This window comes from Zeus faber, assembly GCF_960531495.2.
Source record: "Zeus faber genome assembly, chromosome: 2".
In the NCBI taxonomy this organism is placed as follows: domain Eukaryota; kingdom Metazoa; phylum Chordata; class Actinopteri; order Zeiformes; family Zeidae; genus Zeus; species Zeus faber.
The window spans coordinates 28,644,090-28,664,939 of record NC_137189.1 but is presented as its reverse complement, the minus strand read 5'-3'; the positions used below and the strand labels follow the sequence as shown (position 1 = coordinate 28,664,939).

The following is a 20,850-nucleotide window of genomic DNA, read 5'->3' as shown; positions in this document are numbered from 1 at the left end:
GGCAGTCTAGTCTATTGATAAAAAGTCCCAAAGTTGTTCTTCCAGGGAAGTTTTTATATCCACGAGTGCATCGCGGCTGTAAGAGATAACTGCCAATGCTTTTTTGGCGGACAGTATGATAAAAAACGGAAAACAATACTAAAATGTGCAAAGTCGACCGGAGCGTCGGTGTATAGTATATATAGTATATATATGTATAGTATAGTGATAGTGCACGTATACATGTATATATTAAGGGCTTTATGTTCATATAAACGTTTCAGGGTATAAATTAAAGGTTTTAGTATGCATATAAAAGTTCCATTAAGGTTTCTGTGTACAGTATATACTATATATGAACAAGTTTCAGTCTGTACATAAAGCGTTTGAGCATATCAAAGTTCCACGGTACAGATGAAAGGTGTCAGTGCTCACTCTGTCAGCAGCCAGTATTTGCAGCAGAGGTTTTTCCACAGTGGGTTGTGCGCAGATAATTCAGTCAGCCTCCTGTTCACCAAACTACAGCTAAACGGGGGACAAGACACATGACATCATTTCCTTAAACGGGAAATAATAACATTGTACAATATCAATACAATCAATTTACACATAACAATCCCATTACAAAAAGCTGGTTCACGTTTTTTTTTTTATGTAAAGTACTCCAACCACATTTAACCAAAACAACCACAAACAATAAAGGGACGACATGGAGGAGTGACGTAATACAAAAAAAATTGTGTGATAGCATAGTGTCAAAGTAAAAAAAATCTTACATTTAAAAATAAAAGTACTAAGCAGCCTTCAAACTCAAATAAACCAGCATTACAATGTCATGTATGGTATTAAACAGTACAACATACTATACAGTAAATAGACTGCATTACATACATTAAACATATTGTTAAATAACTAAGTACCGCACAGTCCCCCCTGCCTCATTATTTGTTTGCCCTGCAGTACCGCGTGTATAAACATAAACAACAACAACAACAACAACAAACCAGCCCAGAGGCTATCATTGCTAAGATAATGGTTCGCAAATGCTACGGACATTATCTTGATTTAAATGGGTTTTTTGACTTTTTCTGAAAATTTTCCAACGTGTATATTTTCCCGTTGATGCCATTTTCGTGTTTGTTCTTTTCATTTAATGAAAGCTAGATGCTAGCTGGGAAGTTCACTGTGTTCCGGTCTGTGGGCTAGCGCTGCTAACTCGACGCTAACTCGTGTGACCCGCTCGCCGTCGAGAACGCAACGGAGAAATGGGCAGAAAAACGCAGCGTCTGTGTGTGTGTTGGCAGGCGGCGCAGTGCGTACTTGAGCAGGTCCCTGAAGTCCAGGAAGGACAGAATGAGCAGCAGCGGGTCAGAAGGCAGAGTGTCGAGCCGCAACTCCACGGAAGCCGCCATGTTGCTTTTCTACACCCTACCGTTGGGGGGGACCGGGTCTCCGGGTGACGAGCCGCTCTTCTTTTGCCAAGTTTTACAGACACACGCGTCGTGCTGCTCGTTTAAGTTGCTGCCTCCCGCCGCCGGAGAAGTGTTTCCCCGCATTGAAGAAACAGACGACGCTCCTCCCTCGTCGGGAGCCGCCCTGGCTGAAAAGGAGCGAACCCAACTGTCACCGCGTTCACACAGCGAAGGCACGCACACGCGCGCGCACGCACCCGCACGAGCACACGCAGGCACACGCAGGCGCACGCACGCACGCACGCACGCACGCTGGTCTTTAGCGCAAAGGTTGAGATGGTCTTACAGTGCGTTGATCAAACTCTGAGGTTTTACTTCAGTAAGTCCACTCACTATTGTTCTGCATGCATGGGAAATACTGGTTTATACCTGTTTTGCACAAAAACAACTCCCATATGTTCCCATCACCCATTCACTTTTTGGTTCATATTTAACATATATTATTATATAATATATAATAATAATAATAATATACAATCATCGGAAAAAAACAAAACGAAAGCATATGAAAAACAAAAAAAATCAAAAAATGTTTTATATTCTGAAAACCTTAAGTTGAATTGTGTGGATTCATTCAGAATTGTGGTTTTAAAAATTAATTACAGGGCCAAATTGAGCGATATAATATACGTTAACAATAGATTCGATTGTTATAATATATTAATTTAACAATATTGCTAACAATTAGTTCTAGGTAAACCCACAAAATGAAACGTAAAGGAAACTAAACCACAACCCTAACTTAACTAAATCAAACTAAAGTATAGGGAATTGGTTATATCATGTTAGTTATAACATGACATGTCATATCATGTTATAATTTATTATACCGTGTTATATCATGTTATATTACATTGTGTCATGTTATATTATATCATGTTGTAATTTATTACACTGTGTTATATTATGTTATATTACATTGTGTCATATTATAATTTATTATACTGTGTTATATCATGTTATAATTTATCATTTTACGTCATGTTATATTATACATGTATATTATGTTATAATTGTTCATGTTACATTATGTGTCATGTGATCAGAATCAGAATCAGAATTGTTTTCTTTTCGCCAGGTACACTTACATACAGTATACTATAGGAATTCCTTCTGGTGAGTTTGGTGCACTTAAGTAAAGACCAAAAAAGAGAGATAAAAATAAAAGTGTAGTACTGTAATAGTGTGTGTGTGTGTGTGTGTGTGTGTGTGTGTGTGTGTGTGTGTGTGTGTGTGTGTGTGTGTGTGTGTGTGTGTGTGTGTGTGTGTGTGTGTGTGTGTGTGTGTGTGTGTGTGTGTGTGATAGAGACAGTCAATGGGGGTCAGGGTGGACAGGGGGCCTGTTGGTGAGCCCCACTTCCATAGGGTAGAAACTATTATTGTGGCGCAAGGTTTTGGTCCTGATGGACCGCAACCTCCTGCCAGAAGGCAGAGTCTTAAAAAGGTGGTGTCCAGGGTGGGAAGGTACAGCCACAATCTTCCCGCCCGCCTCAAGGTCCTGGAGGCGTGCAGGTCCTGGGAGGACGGAAGGTTGCAGCGGATCACCTTCTCTGCAGAACCAATGACCAGCTGCAGTCTGCCCTTGTCCTTGGCGGTGGCAGCAGCGAACCAGGTGGTGATGAAGGAGGTGAGGATGGACTCAATGATTGCAGTGTAAAAGTGCATCATCATTGTCTGTGGCAGGTTGAATTTCTTCAGCTGCCGCAGGAAGTACATCCCCTGCTGGGCCTTCTTCATGAGGGAGCCGTATAATATTAGGGTTAGGCTTGTTATTAAAAAATGTCATGTTACATATGTTATATCATATTATGTTGTGTCATGCTTGGAGCCAGAAAAAAAAAAAACCAGAAACACTGGTTTCAATAAATATAAATATAAATATACCGTGTATAGTATATTACAGGATAATGGACAATTTAACAACAGTAGATTTAGACTGAATTAAAACAGATTTGGATTTGTGTTAATGTCCAGTTAGGGTGAATTTAATGGCTTTAGTTCAGTTGAACTTTCAGATGGATGTGGGTATTGATTGTGTGGGTGGACGGACTTTTGTCCTGTTTGCTGATTGTCCCATTTCAACACAAAGTGAGAAACACAGAAACCCTCACTGCTGTAGTACTAGTGCTAGTAGTACTTAGTTGTACTCTAACTCTAACTTCAGCTTGTTAATGCCTCTGTATAATCTGGTATAACTTTGTATAATAATGGTTCTATATTATTGGTTCTATATATTCATGGTTCTATATTAGCTGTAGAACTCTGCGTATTGATGGTTCTGTATATTTATGGTTCTGTATTAACTGGTAGAATTATGTATATTAATAGTTCTATATTAATAGTGGTGTATATTAATGGTTCTCTATAAACTGTAAGAACTCTGTTTATTACTGGTTCTGTAAAAGGACTTTGACTGTTCCTCAGTATCTGGGAGTAAATATTTGTTCTAAATTGCGCTGAGTCAGAAAATTAGCCTCAACCATCTGCCAGATCCGAACCTCTAAACAAAGCGGTTTTCATTTACATCCTTATTTTCTTATTTTAATAGTTTAAATTCTGGTTTAATGTTTATTGTTAACAGCAACAGAGTAGCGATGCAGCGAATCACTCCACAGAAACAGGAGGTAGTACAATCGACTTATTTACTTTAATGTGAGTAGTTGTAATGGATTACTTCCACTCATCTTACTCTCTGACTCATTGGTCAATATAAATCAGAGCGAGAGAGAGAGAGAGAGAGAGAGAGAGAGAGAGAGAGAGACAGAGGGAGGGAGGGAGAGAGAGAGGGATTCAGTCTGCTGCAGATAGAGGGAAGGAGCCGTGTCTGTTGGATGATCTGATCATGGAACCACCGACCAAACCTGCTCTCCTGTTGCTCACACTGCTCCTATTGCAGAGCTGCCTGGCCCAACACAGTAAGGACTTATTATTAAGGTTATTATCATTATCATTATCATTATTATATAATAGCAGGACAAGTATCAAAAAGTGTAAAGTCAGTAGTATCAGAAGTAGTAGTATAACCCATAGGACTAACAGTTGTAGTCCAAGTAGTATTAGTAGAGGAAGCAGTCAATAAAGGGCAGTGGAGCCCCCACTCCAATGAAAAAGCGAAAAAAACATAAAAGTAACTTACATTTAAATATCAAAATATATATATATATATATATATTTATGTCTGGTATCATGCCAGTGTTAAACAAAAACATTTTCTTCGTATTTTTTTTTTTAAATGTAATTTCTGTTGATGTTATTAATCTCGCTAAACAATACACCCAGGGCCAGTGGCGATTCTAGGGGAGTGGCCTGGGGAGGCCACGGCCACCCCTAAAATGTCATTGGCCCTGCAGCCTCCTGAGATATGATCGGTAGTTGGTCAAGTTCATTAACACAAGAAATGCGTACGCTTTCTGGTTCCATGGGAATCAACATGGAAACTTTCATTGTTAAAATGTGTTAATGACAGATAATTGCTGCTGTAATCATACCTGTCAACATTGGGCTTTGAAAATAAGAAATGGAGATGGGTGGCGCCGCCAAGTTTTTTTTACATTTTTTTGTAGAAATATAAAAAATATGGGGTATTAAGAACCGGGAGACAGTGGGAAAGACGGGTAAAGGGTAAAAAAAAGGGTAGAATCCCCGGGAAAACAGGAGCCTTGCCAACTATGGCTGTAATGAAGATTATTTCTTGGCGACACAGGCAGGTGGCGTTTTGGTTGGTTTACACGCAAGGTGAAGGCTCTGGATTGTGGAGGTTTGTTGAACCGCGCCACCGGTGGCGGGTCGTGGTAAATGCATCTACATTTCTCCCGAGGTTGCTGTGGAGGGAAAAGTTTACACCCAAAGGTTCACGATTGGTGAATTCCATTGCTGAGCACAGAGACTTCCATTGCCTCTGCACTCCAGTATTTTGGGAGAGGTTGCTTTTTGTTGTTCCTACCCAGATTCAGATGTGAAGGCAGACACCAATTTCCTCCTTGTGTGTCCAGAACCGAGATAGCGAGGGGCTGCATGCTAACTGTGTTAGCTAAATACATGTCTGCAGATGGGATCAACTAGCCTAGCTGCTGTGAAATTGTGGAAACACACCTGTTTCTGATGTCTCGATGCAGTACTCTCAATTTAACATGCTACATTTGCACGGAAAAACGTTTGAACATACAGCTACAGTAATAACAGAAATATCAACAACTTATTAATATAAACAACCTGTCAATATTCAAGGCTTACACCGGTTACAATGACAACAGGGGTAATTATGACAGTAATGGTGACGGTAACAATAAAACGTATGTTAATGGTATACAAACGGTCTCTCTTTCTGTCTGATTGCCTGTCTGTCTCTCTCAGTGTTCATTGATCGACAGGATGCGTCGCAGGTTTTGATGAGGAACAGAAGAGCCAATCAGATGTTTGAAGAGCTGAAAGCTGGTGAGTGTTGAGTCATTTATCGACCAGCTGATTGATCACAAAATCTTCTCATGAAATCACTTAAACGTGAAATAAAATATGTGGTAAACTTTGGTTTCTATGGCGTTACTTCCCCTGTTTATGTTTAGGTTAAAAATGGCCACTGTCATGCTTTAAGTGTGTGTAGAATTATTTATAATTAATAGGTCAAAAGTACAAGTGTGTGTTTCAGTATTGTGTGTATTTGGTATTCGTAGGGAACCTGGAGAGAGAATGTGTGGAGGAAATCTGCGATCACGAGGAAGCAAGAGAAGTGTTTGAGCGGGACGACAAGACGGTGAGATTCTACTCCGTTCAATTCTATTCAAAATCTAGTCTCTTCAATTCCACTCTGATAGTTTGTGAATTCATCATGTGGTGCTGCTTGGACACGTCTAAAGCATTGAACATAAACAATTAGAGATAAAAAATAAATCATGGAATGGTTTTATTTCACAAAATTCCAATTTTTTGACCCACCAAAGTAGTCACCGTTTGCAGACAATAACAGCCAATGGAAATCAAATATTGTTGGGAAAATTCTTCCCAGCACTGTGGCAGAAGTTCCCACAAATGTGTTGCAATGCTCTGTCTTCTTTTGTTAATTGTGTTTTTCCTCGCCAGTATGATAGTAATATTCTACTTCCTGCAGTTCCTCATATTATCCAAATAACGCTTCAGAGGGTGAATCAGTCCGTTCCAACACTGCATGTATGCAGACAGAGGGTTTTTAAGTACTCAACGACAGTTGGGACACCTTTAGGAATTGTTTGCATCAAATTTCAAGGCTTCATGTCATATATTTGCAGGAATTATATTCTGCAGGAATGGAATTACTTCCATTCCTGCAGAACAGCTAGCTGTGCATTGTTAACCCATTACTTGTTCCCTGAAAAGGGGCTTTTTTTAGAACTCTGAAATGTACATTATTTTTCAGTTCTACGATATCCTGTACTTTTTTTTAAACCTCTGGCAGTTTACTGCTTAGCTTTGTACCATGTCAGGTTATTCACTGGAAACTTGACTGCTTATATTTCAAAACAAACTGGACAATTTACAATTGTAGTACCAGCATTACAAGTAATAGTATTCCAAGTAGTAATAGTAATGGTATTAATATCAGTAGTCATAATAAGAGCAGTAAACAGAGTAGTAATCAGAGTAAGGAAAAAATGTGTACTGTCATCTAATTGAAAACTCTTGTTTATTTCAGGAAGTTTTCTGGAAGAAATACATGGGTAAGTACTTTTTGAGACAGACAGACAGACCGACACGACAGATGGATGGATAGATAGATAGATAGATAGATAGATAGATAGATAGATAGATAGATAGATAGATAGATAGATAGATAGATAGATAGATAGATAGATAGATAGATAGATAGATAGATAGATAGATAGATAGATAGTAGGACAGGCAGGGAGATGGACAGACGCAGGGAGGGTTAGAAAGGGTTTGGCTAAATGAACACACACCTCTGTCTATCCACCCATCTCTCCATCCATCCTTTCCTCCATCCATCCATCCACCCATCAATCCCTCTCTCCCTCTGTCCATCTACGCCTCCCACTCCTTCTCTCTCTCCTCCCTCATTCATCCAACCTTCCTCCCTCCATCCCTCCGTGTCCAGACTGTAGAGGCACTGAGTTACCGAGGACACAGGATAACATCGACTCTGTCAGAGAATGTGTTGAAGGTAAAAAAAATACTTTTTACACATTTCCCCATATTCTATTTTTAATAGAAAGTGTTTGGAGAGTATTTACACTTCAAGTGCACTCAACGCTGTGTGTGTGTGTGTGTGTGTGTGTGTGCGCGCGCCTGTGTGTGTGTGTGTGTGTGTGTGTGTGTGTGTGTGTGTGTGTGCGCGCGCCTGTGTGTGTGTGTGTGTGTGTGTGTGTTTAGGACACTGTATGGCAGGTTCTGGTTCAAATTACGAAGGAACAGTGAACATCACTGTGTCTGGAAGAGAATGTCAGCTCTGGAAAAGCAACTTTCCTCATCCCATATCAAGGTACCTGTCTCTTTGTCTGTCTGTCTGTTGACCTGTCTGTCTCTTTGTCTGTCTGTCTGATGACCTGTCTGTCTCTTTGTTTGTTAACCTGTCTGTTTCTGTCTGTCTGTCTGTTCACCTGTATGTCTGTCTCTTTGTCTGCAAACCTGTCTGTCTCTTAACCCATCTGTGGTCTTCCAGGGAGCTCAATGCCTCGGAGCCAAACAGCATCCTGAAGGAGAACTTCTGTCGTAATCCAGATGGAGGTCCAGGTCCATGGTGTTTCACCAGAGACCCGACAGTGCAGAAGGAGGCCTGTAGAGTACCAGTATGTGGTAAGTAGTACCTATAAAATACTACTACTACTATATTGTATGTGTATATAGTACTGCTACTACTGTACTGCTACTACTAGCTGTTGTAGTTGTACCCTGTACACAGAGCCCTGCCACATATTGGACTACAAGTGTTTTCAACCACTGCGCTGTGAGAGCTTGTCAGGTGGTGCAGTGAAAATGTTTTAAATTCCACTCTAAGAAAAGTTGAAGCCAAAGCAGTTAGTGGTGTGCCGTGGAATTATTTAATTGTAAAAAGTGTGATGAGGAACACATAGGTTCTGGAAGTGTGGGCGGGAGGGGGGAGCAGAGGTACTGCAGGTGACTGACTGAGGGGGACATTTTTAGAGTGAACTAAGAATGAATAAACTCCATATTATACAGTCTCTCTCTCTCTCTCCCTCTCTTTCAGGTCAGCTGTTCGTCCCTCCCACTTTGGCCCCTAAGAAGGTTCGGATCAGTCAGTGTTTGGCCAAAAATGGTCTGGATTACACCGGGGACCTGTCAATGACTCTGGGTGGGCACACCTGCTTGGCTTGGGCATCGCTGGCGGCAAAAGCCTTCAGTAAGGGCAAGGACTTCCTGCCCGAGGTCAGTCTGCTGGGCAACAAGTGTCGTAACCCTGACAACGACCCGGAAGGACCCTGGTGCTTGGTGAAGGTTTCCGGCAACGTCACGGTGGACTACTGCGATCTGGATATATGTGGTTAGTATAATGTTAAATCAGGGTGGAAGTAGACATAGGAAATAAGGTTGTTGTTGTTATTGTTATTATTATTATAAAACATATGAAAAATATATAATAATAATAATAATAATAATAATAATAATAATAATTATAATAATAATAATTATAATGAATAAAAATACATAAGAAATACAATTTATAACTATATTATCATTTATAATTATATTATCATTATAAATTATTATTTTGAACCGGGACTCCAAAAAATGCATAAAACATACAAAAGGTGTGTAAACAAGAGGGTTGAATAATATGAAATGAAACATTTAAATAATCATACTTTTTAAAAGGATTATAATATTGGAGATTGGAGATAGAAAATAAATCATGGAACGGTTTTATTTCACAAAATTCAAATTTTTTTGACCCACCAAAGTAGCCACCTTTTGCAGACGATAACAGCCATTGGAAATCAAATACTGTTGGGAAAATTCTTCCCAGCACTGTGGCAGAAGTTCCCACAAATGTGTTGCAATGGTCTGTCTTCCTTTGTTAATTGCCTTTTTTTAAAGGATTATAATATTTATAATTTTTTTTGTATTAAATCAACTAACATTGACAAGCTGTTTGAAGCCTGTTAAAGGAATTTTAAATAATTCATTTATATGAGACAATATTGTACTAGATCAGATCAAATCAGATTAGATAACATGAAGATTATGTTATATTATATTAGATTAATTATGACATGTTAGTTTTTTGAGTGTAACCTGTCTGTCTGTCTGTCTGTCTGTCTGTCCAGATGAGCAGTTAGACAGGCTATCAGAGGGCAGAGAACGCTCCGTTCTGTCGACACAAAATAACTTCTTCGACTCTCGAAGCTTCGGAGTTGGAGAGGACGGTAAGTCCTGCCCACCGAGCTCTTTCACAGCCGCTGATTGGCTGCTTGGTGTCTCGTGGACGTCACAGACAGCTAATCAGAAACGAGTCCCCACCTTTTGCGGGTTGCAGTAGCTTTAGTTCTACAAAACAAAGCGCAATTCTACAAAATCACAACATTTTGTAACTCAGCTGTGGAAAAAATATTAAATTATTATTTATTTCAATAATTTTTTATTATTATTATTGTATTACTTGTTTCTTTTTTCCTTTTTGGGCTGTTTACTACTTTACTTACTATTGTAGCGTGCAGCGATGGGAGAGGGAGAATGACATGGACGAGTTGTTCCAGTGGTAAAACAAAAATGGGTTTATTATACGAACACTCAAACAACTCCTGACGAACTCCTGATGAGCACGTCTTAGCCAAAAAAAATTGTTACCCCTGGATCCTCACCTCATCTCCTCCCCAATCACCCCATAGTGCACGCTGGGAAATGCAGTGCACTATTACCCCCGGGACGCTACACTGCCCCCACCCAAGAGGTTAGCTGTCCTCAGCAACCCATGAATCAAGTACAAAGTACCGCAGGTGTTGGGGAAGCCAGTGCTGCCGTTGGTGCTTTCCTATGGCAACAGAGGTTGGAATGGTCGCACAGAGCTGGTCCTCAACTCCCGACACCTCCCCGGTGGGAGCCAGGGGCCGGTGGTGAGCGAGCCGGTCACCATGAAGGGGCCACCACCCGGTTCTGTTTGACCAGCTACACCCCGTACTGTCCGACAACTGTTCCAGCACTGAGCAAGGCCCAACCCACTGGCTCAACAGTTTGGGAGAGAGAACCTTCTGTCTCTCTGGACAGTAGACCCACACCGAGTCCCTGGTGCAAAGTCCGTTCCCCTGCAGCAGGATTCATAGGCCCACCTCTCCTGGGACCCAGCGTCCGCCAAGGCCTATCTCAAAGTCATAGTCCTGCAGGGCCTTGAGCCACCGGGCCAGCTGGCCCTCCAGCTTCTTAAAGTTGAGGAGCCAGACGTCGTCAGTGCACAAGAGGAACATTCCGCTGTAGAGGTAGGGCCGGAAGTGGCGAAGCCCCCAAATGATGGCCAACAGCTCACAGCGGGTCACACAGGAGTTCCTCTTCGGTTGGCCGAGAGAGTAGCTGTTGTAGGCAACAACCTGCTCACCGTGGTCGCCCTCCTGGGAAAGCATCACACCGAGACCCACGTTGCTGGCATCTGTGTCCACAATGAACGGTCGTTGGGGGTCTGGGTAGGCCAGCACTGGGCGGTTGGGGCTGCCCAGGGCCTACTGGAAGGTTCAGTGATGTCAGCCTCCACCATCTCTTGATCAATTGCTCTGCCGCCTGCCACTTGGCTAGGGGCAAATGATGGTGGCGGAGGCGAATGGGGCAACCATCTCCGGTGTCGATGTTGTGTTGCACCAGGTAGTTGTGCGTGCAGTCCTCAACCTTTGCGGCGAAGATGTCTGAAAACACTCCCAGTTGCTCTCGCAGTTGGCCCCTCTGGTCAGCCTCCAGACCCTCGCAGCTCCTCTTGAACAGGTCATCCATGGCCTGCCTGGTCTCTGCTGACAGCTGTGGTGTGGAGGACCCCCGGGCTGCCGGCCGATGTGGCCTGGCTTCCCGCAGCGGTAGCAGTCCCCAATGGACTGCCGAACTGGCCTCCCCGGTTGCGGTGTGGGAGTGGGGCTGGCTTGCCGGGTCACCTCTTCCCCATTCCTGCCATGGTGGTCTACACTCCACACCTGATGCCTCACGATTGGAGAATGCTCCCCGGTACACAGAACGTGCTCGACCTCGACCCCTTCTGCTTCAGTTTGGGCCGCTATCAAGGTCCTTGGTCTGTCAAAGCGGATGTGTTTGCGGAGGCGTTCTGTACGTAGCCCCTGGATGAAGGCTTAGAGAGCAAGTTCCTTCTGTGTTGCTGCATCAAAGGTAGGATACCCGTGCTGCGCATAGAGGCGAAGGTCCGCAGCATACGTACACATGCTCTCCGCCAGTCCCCTCCAGCGGTTGACAAGCTGATCCCTGATATCTTCAGGGTAAATCTGGTTGCCGAACAATACTGTAATGCCCTCTCAATTGCTGGCCAGTCGAGCCGTTCCTCTGCCTGCAGGTCTATGAGGATTTATAGCGCTTTGACTTCCAGGGAGAGGGAAACGTGAACAGCAGTTTCCTCTGTCGTCCAGAAATTAAGTTGAGCAGCCAGCTGAACCTGGATGAGGTAGGTTTCTATGCACTCCTCTCCACCAAACCGCGACAATGGCGCGACCGCCCCATCCTCCGCCATCCTTCGCCGATGGCAGTCTCACAGCGGGATCCTCCACTCCTCTTCTCCGTGGTGTTGCATAGGTGGCGATGTCCTATTGACTCACCGTTGGTCACGGAGCGCTGGACCCATCTGGTAGGTCGCCGTCATCTTGCTCGGCGGCTCCTCGGGGGGGTGCGAACTCACTGCTCGTTCGCCTTAGGCTGGGCTAAGCAGCTTCTCCCATGCCCCTCGCTCGCCGACTTGTAGGCACTCGAGGAAAGTCTTTCATCTCCCTGATTTTAGACATTTCGTAAATCCCACTTCTGACACCAATGAAGCATGCAGCGAGGGGAGATGGAAATGACCCAGACGAGTTGTTCCAGTGGTAAAACAAGAATGTGTTTATTATACAAACACTCAAACAACTCCTGACGAACTTCAACAGGAAGCATGTCTTGTCACCTCATCTCCTCCCCCTTCACCCCAGGGCACGCTGTGAAATGCAGCCCACTATTACCCCCGGGGCGCTACACTATTTATATTTTTTATTTTTGAATTGTGAATTGTGAGGAAAATCTTATCTCAATCTGACATTGTTTTTTACCTTAACTAAATCTCTTATTTTATATTTAGTGGACAAGAATACATATGAAACCGAAAAAAATATAGTCATTTATACTTGTGATAATTCTTTTTAATAATTACTATTTTAGTTTAGATTATTTTAGATATAATCTAAACTACAAATTGTATTCATTGACAAGCATACAAGAAAACAAACGTATAGTGTGTGAATTCATACTAATTTATATACAAATCTGACATTCTGTCTATCTGCATTCCAAAGTAAAACTGTGTGTGTGTGTGTGTGCGTGTGTGCGTGTGTGTGTGTGTGTGTGTGTGTGTGTGTGTGTGTGTGTGAGTGCAGTGTGTGGAGAGCGCCCCCTGTTTGAGAAGGTGGGGAAAGCAGACGCTAAGGAGAAGGACCTGTTGGAGTCATACAGAGGAAGTCGCATTGTGGGAGGAGACGACGCTGAGGAGTCGTCGGCGCCATGGTAACTGCATGCATAACAGCAAACACATTCAAACAATCACACTAGCATCAAAGTGTGTGTTGTTTTATTGTGTGTGTTGTTTTATTTAGCATTTATGTTTAAATGTGTGTGTGCGCGTGTGTTGTTTTAATGTGTGTTGTTTTATCATATCGGTGTATTTTTTGTTGTTGTGTGTGTGTGCATGTGTGTCATATAATGTATATAATATATAATGTCTATTGTTTTATTGTGTGTGTGTGTGTGTATGTGTGAGTGTGTGTGGTTTTATTGTGTTTGTGCATTGTTTTATTGTATGTGTGTGTTGTTTTATTGTGTGTGCATGTTGTTATATGTTAGTGTTTGTCTATTGTAATCTTCACTTGCGCAACGATTCGATTCGATTAAGATTCACCTGTCAACAATTCTCGATGCATCTTGATGCTTCTCCATTTAGCGCATCCCCAATTTTCTCTATGGGCACCAAGGCCTGCGCCAGGGAGAGGTTGAATATGATGAAAACTGGGGAAGCAGGGTGGCACAGGTGTTCAGAATGTCCAGGGATGCTGTCCGGACCAGCTGCTTTGCAGCTCCTGATCTCCCTCGTCACCAGAGCTTTCCCAACACAATGGAGATAATTCAATTTCCTGTAGGCTGTTATTTTAATCACAATACAATCTGTTAATTATAAATGAACGGTTAGGTCTGTTTTATTTATTTATTTTTTAGTTTTTTTCCATGTAGGCTTAATTTTATTTCCAATCTCCAGATTATGTTTTATCACTGCATCGATGCAGAATCGTCCACATCTGCATCGCGATGCATCTTAAAATCGAGAACTTTCCACACCTCTAATGTGTGCATGTCCATGTGTGTGTGTGTGTGTAGGCAGGTGATGCTGTACAAGCGGCGTCCCCAGGAGCTGCTGTGCGGTGCCAGTCTAATCAGTGACCAGTGGGTTCTGACCGCGGCTCACTGCATCCTATACCCACCCTGGAACAAGAACTTCTCCAAATCCGACATCCTGGTCCGCCTGGGGAAGCACAACAGGGCAACGTCAGTCTTCTCCATCTGCCGAAAAAACTGACCCGGTCTGCTTCACCTACCAAGAAACTAAGCCCGAGTGTGCTCCCCCCACAAAAAACTGACCTGGTCTGCTCCACCTACCGAGAAATTAACACCTTATGTGTCCTCCACCAGCCGAAAAACTGACCCTCGGTCTGCTCCACCTACTGAGAAACTCTTCCCCAGTCCGCTCCGCCCACCAAAATCTGACCCCCGGACTGCTCCACCCACCGGGAAACTAACCTCCAGACCTGCTTCACCCGCCGAAAACTAAAACTAAAACACCTGCCGAGAAAGTAACGCCCAATCCTGCCCATCTAAATTGACCGTCAGTCTACGACAGATAAAATAACCCCAGACTACTCCACCTGCCCAAAACTAAACGCCAGTCTGCTCCACCCACTAAAAACTATCCCCCAGTTTGCTCCACCTGCCGAAAACTAACCCCAAGTCTCAGTATCTCCTGATTCTAATAAAATTTTATCGTATCTTAACTAAACTTAACCCTTAGTCTGCTCCACCCATCTTAACTAACCCTCATTCTTCTTCACTCACCTAAACCACCCCTCAGTTTGCTCCACCCGCCTAAACTAACCAGCCACCCAAACTTACTGCATCCTCTTCTACTCAAGGTATGAACAAGGCCGGGAGAGGATTCTTCCAGTGGAAGACATCATTGTGCATCCGAAGTATGACTGGAGGGAGAACCTGAACAGAGATGTCGCTCTGCTCCACCTGCGGCGGCCAGTGGAGTTCTCAGAGCGCATCCACCCAATCTGCCTCCCTTCCAAGAAGGTCGCCCAGGTGTAAGACACACACAGTCACTGGAGACTGGATGTCACTCATCCACAAGCGAGAGCATACATACAGTGGAGAAATATACAGCAAAAATAACATAATACATTAGCTTTAAAAAAGGTAAACATACAAATAAACAGCATATGAAAACCAAATATAAACAAAAATACGAAATATACCACAGACTAACCCCCTACAAAAAAGTAATAACAATTTATAAAATAAAGGTGCAGGAAGCAATACACAGGGTCTAGTTTAGCGGTGTTGGGTACGTTTTACAGTTTCCCGGGCAGCAGGATTTTCCCAGTTTACTTGAATGCAGCATGTTGTCTCCTGGTTGCTCGTCTGGCCTAGCAACCACTTTACGGTCTACAAGGTGCAATCCTCCTGTCTTTAAAACAACTGTCCATGTTTGACTGTAAACCACAACTTCTCATTGTTACAACTCACCATGTTGTCTGTGGAAATAGAGCTGCACTCTCAGTGACGGTTGGACGTTTGGTGCTGTGTCGGGCACGTCATTTATTTGTTGAGTTTTTTACTTGGATTACATTTTCAAAAAATGAAAAGCGTTTTGGTATTTCTGTGGGTAATAACCATCGCACGGCTTCTATTTTTCTGACGACTGGCTGGATCTTGAATACATCACTCAGGCGCACATTTCAGGTTTTTTCGAGTGGTTGCAGTGACAAATTTTTAAGGATTCATTTTTATTATTTTTTTACATTAATCTTTTTACATTAAGTCTCACAAATCTACTGATATCTACTAGGTAAGAAGCTAAATACACACGTAAATCGATAGTTTGGGAACGTTGAAACACTACAGAGTGACCGAGTCCACGCAGAGTCCACGGTCCAACTGGACATTCTCAATTGGAATCTGTACATTTATAGTAAATGATATGATGATGTCATAAAGCGTCTTCTGTTAATCTCATCTCGTTCATTTTAGGACAAGACGTGTGACGTGTCACTTAACCAAGACCAACTCAATATTTGGGATCAAAGTTGTTTCAATGTTTTTCAATAATATCTGCTCAGATTTGGATGAAATACCAACCAGGACATCCTTGTGACATAGTGGTTTAAACGACGCCTCAACCGTGTTCATAGCTTACTGTATGCCGAAGTATGTTTACCAGATAGTTTTAGTTGGGTTGGACATATTTTGGCGTCAGATGTACTGGCTCGTCTGTGTTAAAATCACTCAAGATTTGGTTGGTTTATCGCTAGTATCTACGATTTGGATGAAACGTCAACCACAAGGTCTTCGTGACAGCGCGGTTCAAACAAGATGTACCGTGTTCGTGTGTTATTCAGAAGTTGGTGTTCCAAATAGTTTTAGACTTCCGAGAATTCAGAGAATCTTTTCCCGAACAATAACAATAAGGGGCTGTCAAACAATAACAATTGTTAATAATAATTGGACCTTTAATAAATTAATAAAGGTAAATACGGCCCCTATTTATTAATTGATGAATAATAGATCATTATAAATGAATAATAATTACTATTATTAAATATTACATCAATGGACATTGTTTTGCCTCAAAGTAAATGGATACATTTTCTCAATAAAATTAGTTTTTAGCGCTACTGCTGATGGATAGAATAAAACAGAACTGAAGAGAAAACTCATCTCTAGGAATCTCTAAATCAAACCTTTCCCGCTGTCTAAGTGGGATAATTTATTTATTTTATTTTTTCTTTCTTCTCCAGGCTGATGTTTGAGGGCCATAAGGGCCGTGTGTCCGGCTGGGGGAACCTCAGGGAGAGCTGGAACCCCTCGACTAAAAACCTGCCCACGGTCCTGCAGCAGATCCACCTCCCCATCGTGGACCAGGACACCTGCATAGCCTCCACCTCCATCCGCATCACCAACAACATGTTCTGCGCCGGTAAACAACAGAATCGCATGTGTATATTTTGTATATTTATTATATACTGTATTTGACCCTTTCTGTTTTGTAAGTTTTGGAGTTTTATTTTTTTATTATATTTGGCACTTTTTCATTTTTTTAAGACTGTTAACTGTTAAGCTTCTTTTTTTTTTTTTTTACACTATTTATCTTTAGAAATGCACCAATCCTCACCAGGAAAAATTCCTCATAGATTTAAATATACCTGGCTGAATGAACTCTGATTCTGTTTCTGATTCTTAAATCAGGAATGACTTCCAATATTAGGATTAGCAGTAATATTATAAGTAATAGGAGTACTACTTCTAGTAACAGTAATACTATAACTAATAATAGTAGTAGTAGTAGTACAAGTACTGTATATGTAGTCATTCATTTTGAGTCTGCCACTAGATTAACTGAGAACTTGGTGTTCTATCGAATGATCTATGAATGACATTTTTAAGAAGTAATCCCACCACAGAGTAAATTAATCCACTGCTATGTGTATCCATTTGAGTATTCGTTTGTTTGTGTTTCAGGTTATAAACCTGGCGATGACAGGCGAGGTGATGCATGTGAGGGAGACAGCGGTGGACCATTTGTGATGAAGGTGAGGTCAACTTCCTGTCAGTAAGACTGGTTGGTCCATCCTGTAGATGTGAGTGGGCGGAAGGAGGACGATACGTTGCACCATGTGAGATGCTTAATTAAGCTACGTAAATTGCGTAAAATACACACTAGGTTATGTAACCTTCTGGTACATCATGGTACAACATGATTTCATCGATATCTCAAGAGGTCACTAGACCAGTGTTTGCAACCTTTTTTTCCTTCCACGTCACACTTTTTACAATAAATTAATCCCACGGCACTATACCACTATCCTGTTAACCAGTAAAAGAAGAAGAACTGTGCTCATTATTATGGCCTTCTAAACACGATGTCACAATTCGATCGTAGCGACCCCGTCTGTTAAATGACTCAGGAGTCACTCCAAAAAATGAGTGGGGCGAGGGAGTGAAACTTCAATTCACAAACTGAAAATAATGAACTCTGTCAATGTTCAGGAAGTCCTCCCTCGCTCACCATGCGTTAAAACAATTGAATCAATTGAGCAAAGAAAATGGAATGAATCTCAAAAAAAGAGTCAAACCTTTCATCACTACCAATAGTTCTCTGAAACTTGTTGTGATGAACACAGCGGCTGTTCTGCTGGAACTAATTAATTAGCGCAGCCTTGCAATTTGGATCTTCCAACAAAAAGGCTAATTTATATTATTATTATTATTCTTTTTCAGTGGAATTAACAATCAATATTGAGCCATTCGGTCAAAGATATTCCGACATTACATTTTGTCAATATCGCCCAGCCTGCCCATCACAAATATCTAGTAAGATTCACCCTGATGCTGGTGATACAATATAAAAAAAAATATATTATCAGAATCTGTTTATTCTGCCAGGTACATTTGTATGTACGAGAAATTTGTACTACAGACGATTAGCATAAAAAAAACATAAGTCCAAAAAAAATTGAGATTTAAAAAACAAACAAAAACACTTTCATAACACAACTTTTATTCTGATTCCTTACAGCATCTTGCACTTGTATCTGGTTGAATTTAGCAACAGGTGCTCATGCACTTAAATTCAAGGTTGCTCCAATGGTCAATGTGTGTTTGGTTGGATAAAAGTGTCTGCTAAATGAAAAATTTAATTACAAAAAAATACAAGAGAGAAATAGTCAAGACATATAAAAAATATAAAATATTTTTGTAAAAATATTATTTATGTAAAAATATACAGAATATACAACATGCAATACTATGGACAGGGTAAATTATTATCATGGTATATAGGCTATAAATTATGAAACATTTAAATGATCCAAAATTATTTTTATCATAATCTTTTTTTTTTTTTTTTTAAAGGAACCTAACTACGATGTATCCTTTCCTTTCCTAAGTAGCCGGGTTTCCTAGACTATCTTACCAAAGGAAGCCTCCATGTTGTGTCTGTGTCGTGTCCTCTCAGAGCCCGGAGGACCAGCGCTGGTACCAGATCGGAATCGTGTCGTGGGGCGAGGGCTGCGACAGGGACAACAAGTTTGGATTTTACACACATCTGTTCCGCATGAAGAGGTGGATCAGAAAAGCCATCAGCAACGTGGGAGGAGACGACGATTAGAGTGACTCAACGCTCTTTGGCTCGCTCGTCTACATCAATGGTATACGGCCATAACGGAAACTGGACAAATTTGATATTAACCCGCATAGAATAACAGGATTTTTCAGGTTCAGATAATTGATCAGAGCAAATATTTAGTCTGTATTCGGTTAATGTTCATGGACAGTAGCAAAACACGTTTCTTCAAAATAAAAATAAAATATCATGGATCAACTCTGAAACAGGATACAGTTGGTTATTATTTAATACGTTTTCTTTTACCTTAAGGTCAACAACAAAAACTGTCAACCCACTACAAAAAAAATATTAACTATATTGTTTGATTGATGACGGTGCGTTTAAAAATGTGACAACAAAACCATAAAAGAATTGAACTTAAATGTCTTGAGAGCACTGTGTCAAGACATTTCTTCTACAATTATGGGTGAAAAGTTCACACACACACACACACACATTTAGATTTCCATACCAATCAATTTATTATATTTATATTCCATCATATTTAATATAAATCATCATTGGTGTAAATATCTCTGTCCTATATCTGGTACTCTTGACTTAATATGGGGTGCTTGTAAATAGATGTGCAGGATCCATCCGTCTGATCAAATAGGGGATTTTTTTTTAATAATAACTTATTTATTGATTTGTTTTAACAGAAAAATCTTGCGGATCACCACTTTAAAGTATACGTCCATAAACCCACCCTCCCTGCTTTCCGACTCAACATTTTACCTAAATAGAAAATAGGGTTTAACGAGGGTCTTATATTAGCCTCACCGTGGCAGAAGAAAGTGTCAAAAGAATAAGCACACCATCTTCCCTTAGCATCAACAGAGTGACCACTCAAACTAAAGTTTTTAGTTGGAGAAAAGGCAGAAATAGGCAGGAAGAGTCTGAAGAAATAGTTGAATTTTATGGTTAAACCAGTCTTTAGTCTTTCTGAGCTGTGGCAGCCCGGCTTCGTCTGGCCCACCCCTCGGCCGAAGCACCTCCCACATTCCACCCAGGAGAACAGCTTCTCCCCTAGGTGGGGGCAAGGAGGACTTTAGACTTCAACAAAATTTGAATTTTTTTTTTATTAAGGTTTGAAGTACGAGGGCTAATTGAATTTCTAAACAGATTTTCAGTCAATCAGATGTGTAAGACTTTGTTGGTGTGCCTCGCTTGTCCATGTCCACTCGGCTACGTGAGTGAGTGTTGTGGGACTTATAGACAGGTGGAGCATCTCGCCAGTTGTGGTATGGAGGGCCTCACGTTTTTTAAATTCAACATAACACTTAATTTAACTGTTAAATTGTAAAATTAAACAAGAGATTGAGGAATTCCTTTATTAAGGTGTCATGTTGCCTATGCATTATAGAGTTAATTTTCAGATTTTTTTTACGAAAGTGCAGTAAAGTGTGTGTAGTGAGATTCTTAATTAAACTTAACTACACATATTTTAAATGTTACAGTGGTGTAGGACTTACCAGCGTAACTTCACATCACAAGCGTAGAAGCATTTTTGTTACCCTAACCCTAGCTCCCAGAATGCATTGCATGTCCGTCAGAGACAACAAACAAGACAACAGACAGCGTGACCTTGAGAAACCCCACCTGGGAAGCTCTGCTTGCAGTACAGGCAGCTGAAAGTCACCTCCTTCCCGCCCTCTGTGAGCCGCGCCTGCTGGTGTCTGAACAGCTAGACCTGCAACCGGAAGTGCTTGCCGCAGACGGGGCAACGGAGCTTCTCCCGCAGCCCATCGTGAGACTGGAAGTGCGTCTGGTGGTAGGGGGCTCTCTGGCGGAGGG

General features: G+C 41.6%; 2 protein-coding genes across 4 annotated transcripts in view; one reads left to right on the top strand and one right to left on the bottom strand.

Moving 5' to 3' along the window:
• Positions 1-1,395, bottom strand: part of fbxo3 (F-box protein 3) — a 13,196-nt gene extending 11,801 nt beyond the window's left edge. For all 3 annotated transcript variants that reach the window (XM_080022186.1, XM_080022187.1, XM_080022188.1), the window contains exons 1-2: positions 1,300-1,395; positions 415-504 (exon numbers count right to left, since the gene is read on the bottom strand). In XM_080022186.1, the coding sequence (XP_079878312.1) occupies positions 415-504; positions 1,300-1,391 (182 nt within the window). In that variant the 5' untranslated portion in view covers positions 1,392-1,395. The remainder of the gene's footprint in view (positions 1-414; positions 505-1,299) is intronic.
• Positions 1,396-4,293: 2,898 nt separating this feature from the next.
• f2 (coagulation factor II (thrombin)) lies at positions 4,294-19,056 on the top strand (the record flags this gene model as incomplete). The annotated part of the gene is made up of 15 exons (XM_080023837.1): positions 4,294-4,366; positions 5,805-5,885; positions 6,122-6,201; positions 7,117-7,141; positions 7,537-7,602; positions 7,812-7,920; positions 8,101-8,234; positions 8,647-8,940; positions 9,725-9,823; positions 13,001-13,127; positions 13,992-14,159; positions 14,801-14,974; positions 16,688-16,866; positions 17,409-17,479; positions 18,904-19,056. 15 exons carry the CDS (start codon positions 4,294-4,296, stop codon positions 19,054-19,056), a joined length of 1,833 nt encoding a protein of 610 aa, XP_079879963.1.
• Positions 19,057-20,850: the final 1,794 nt, after the last annotated feature.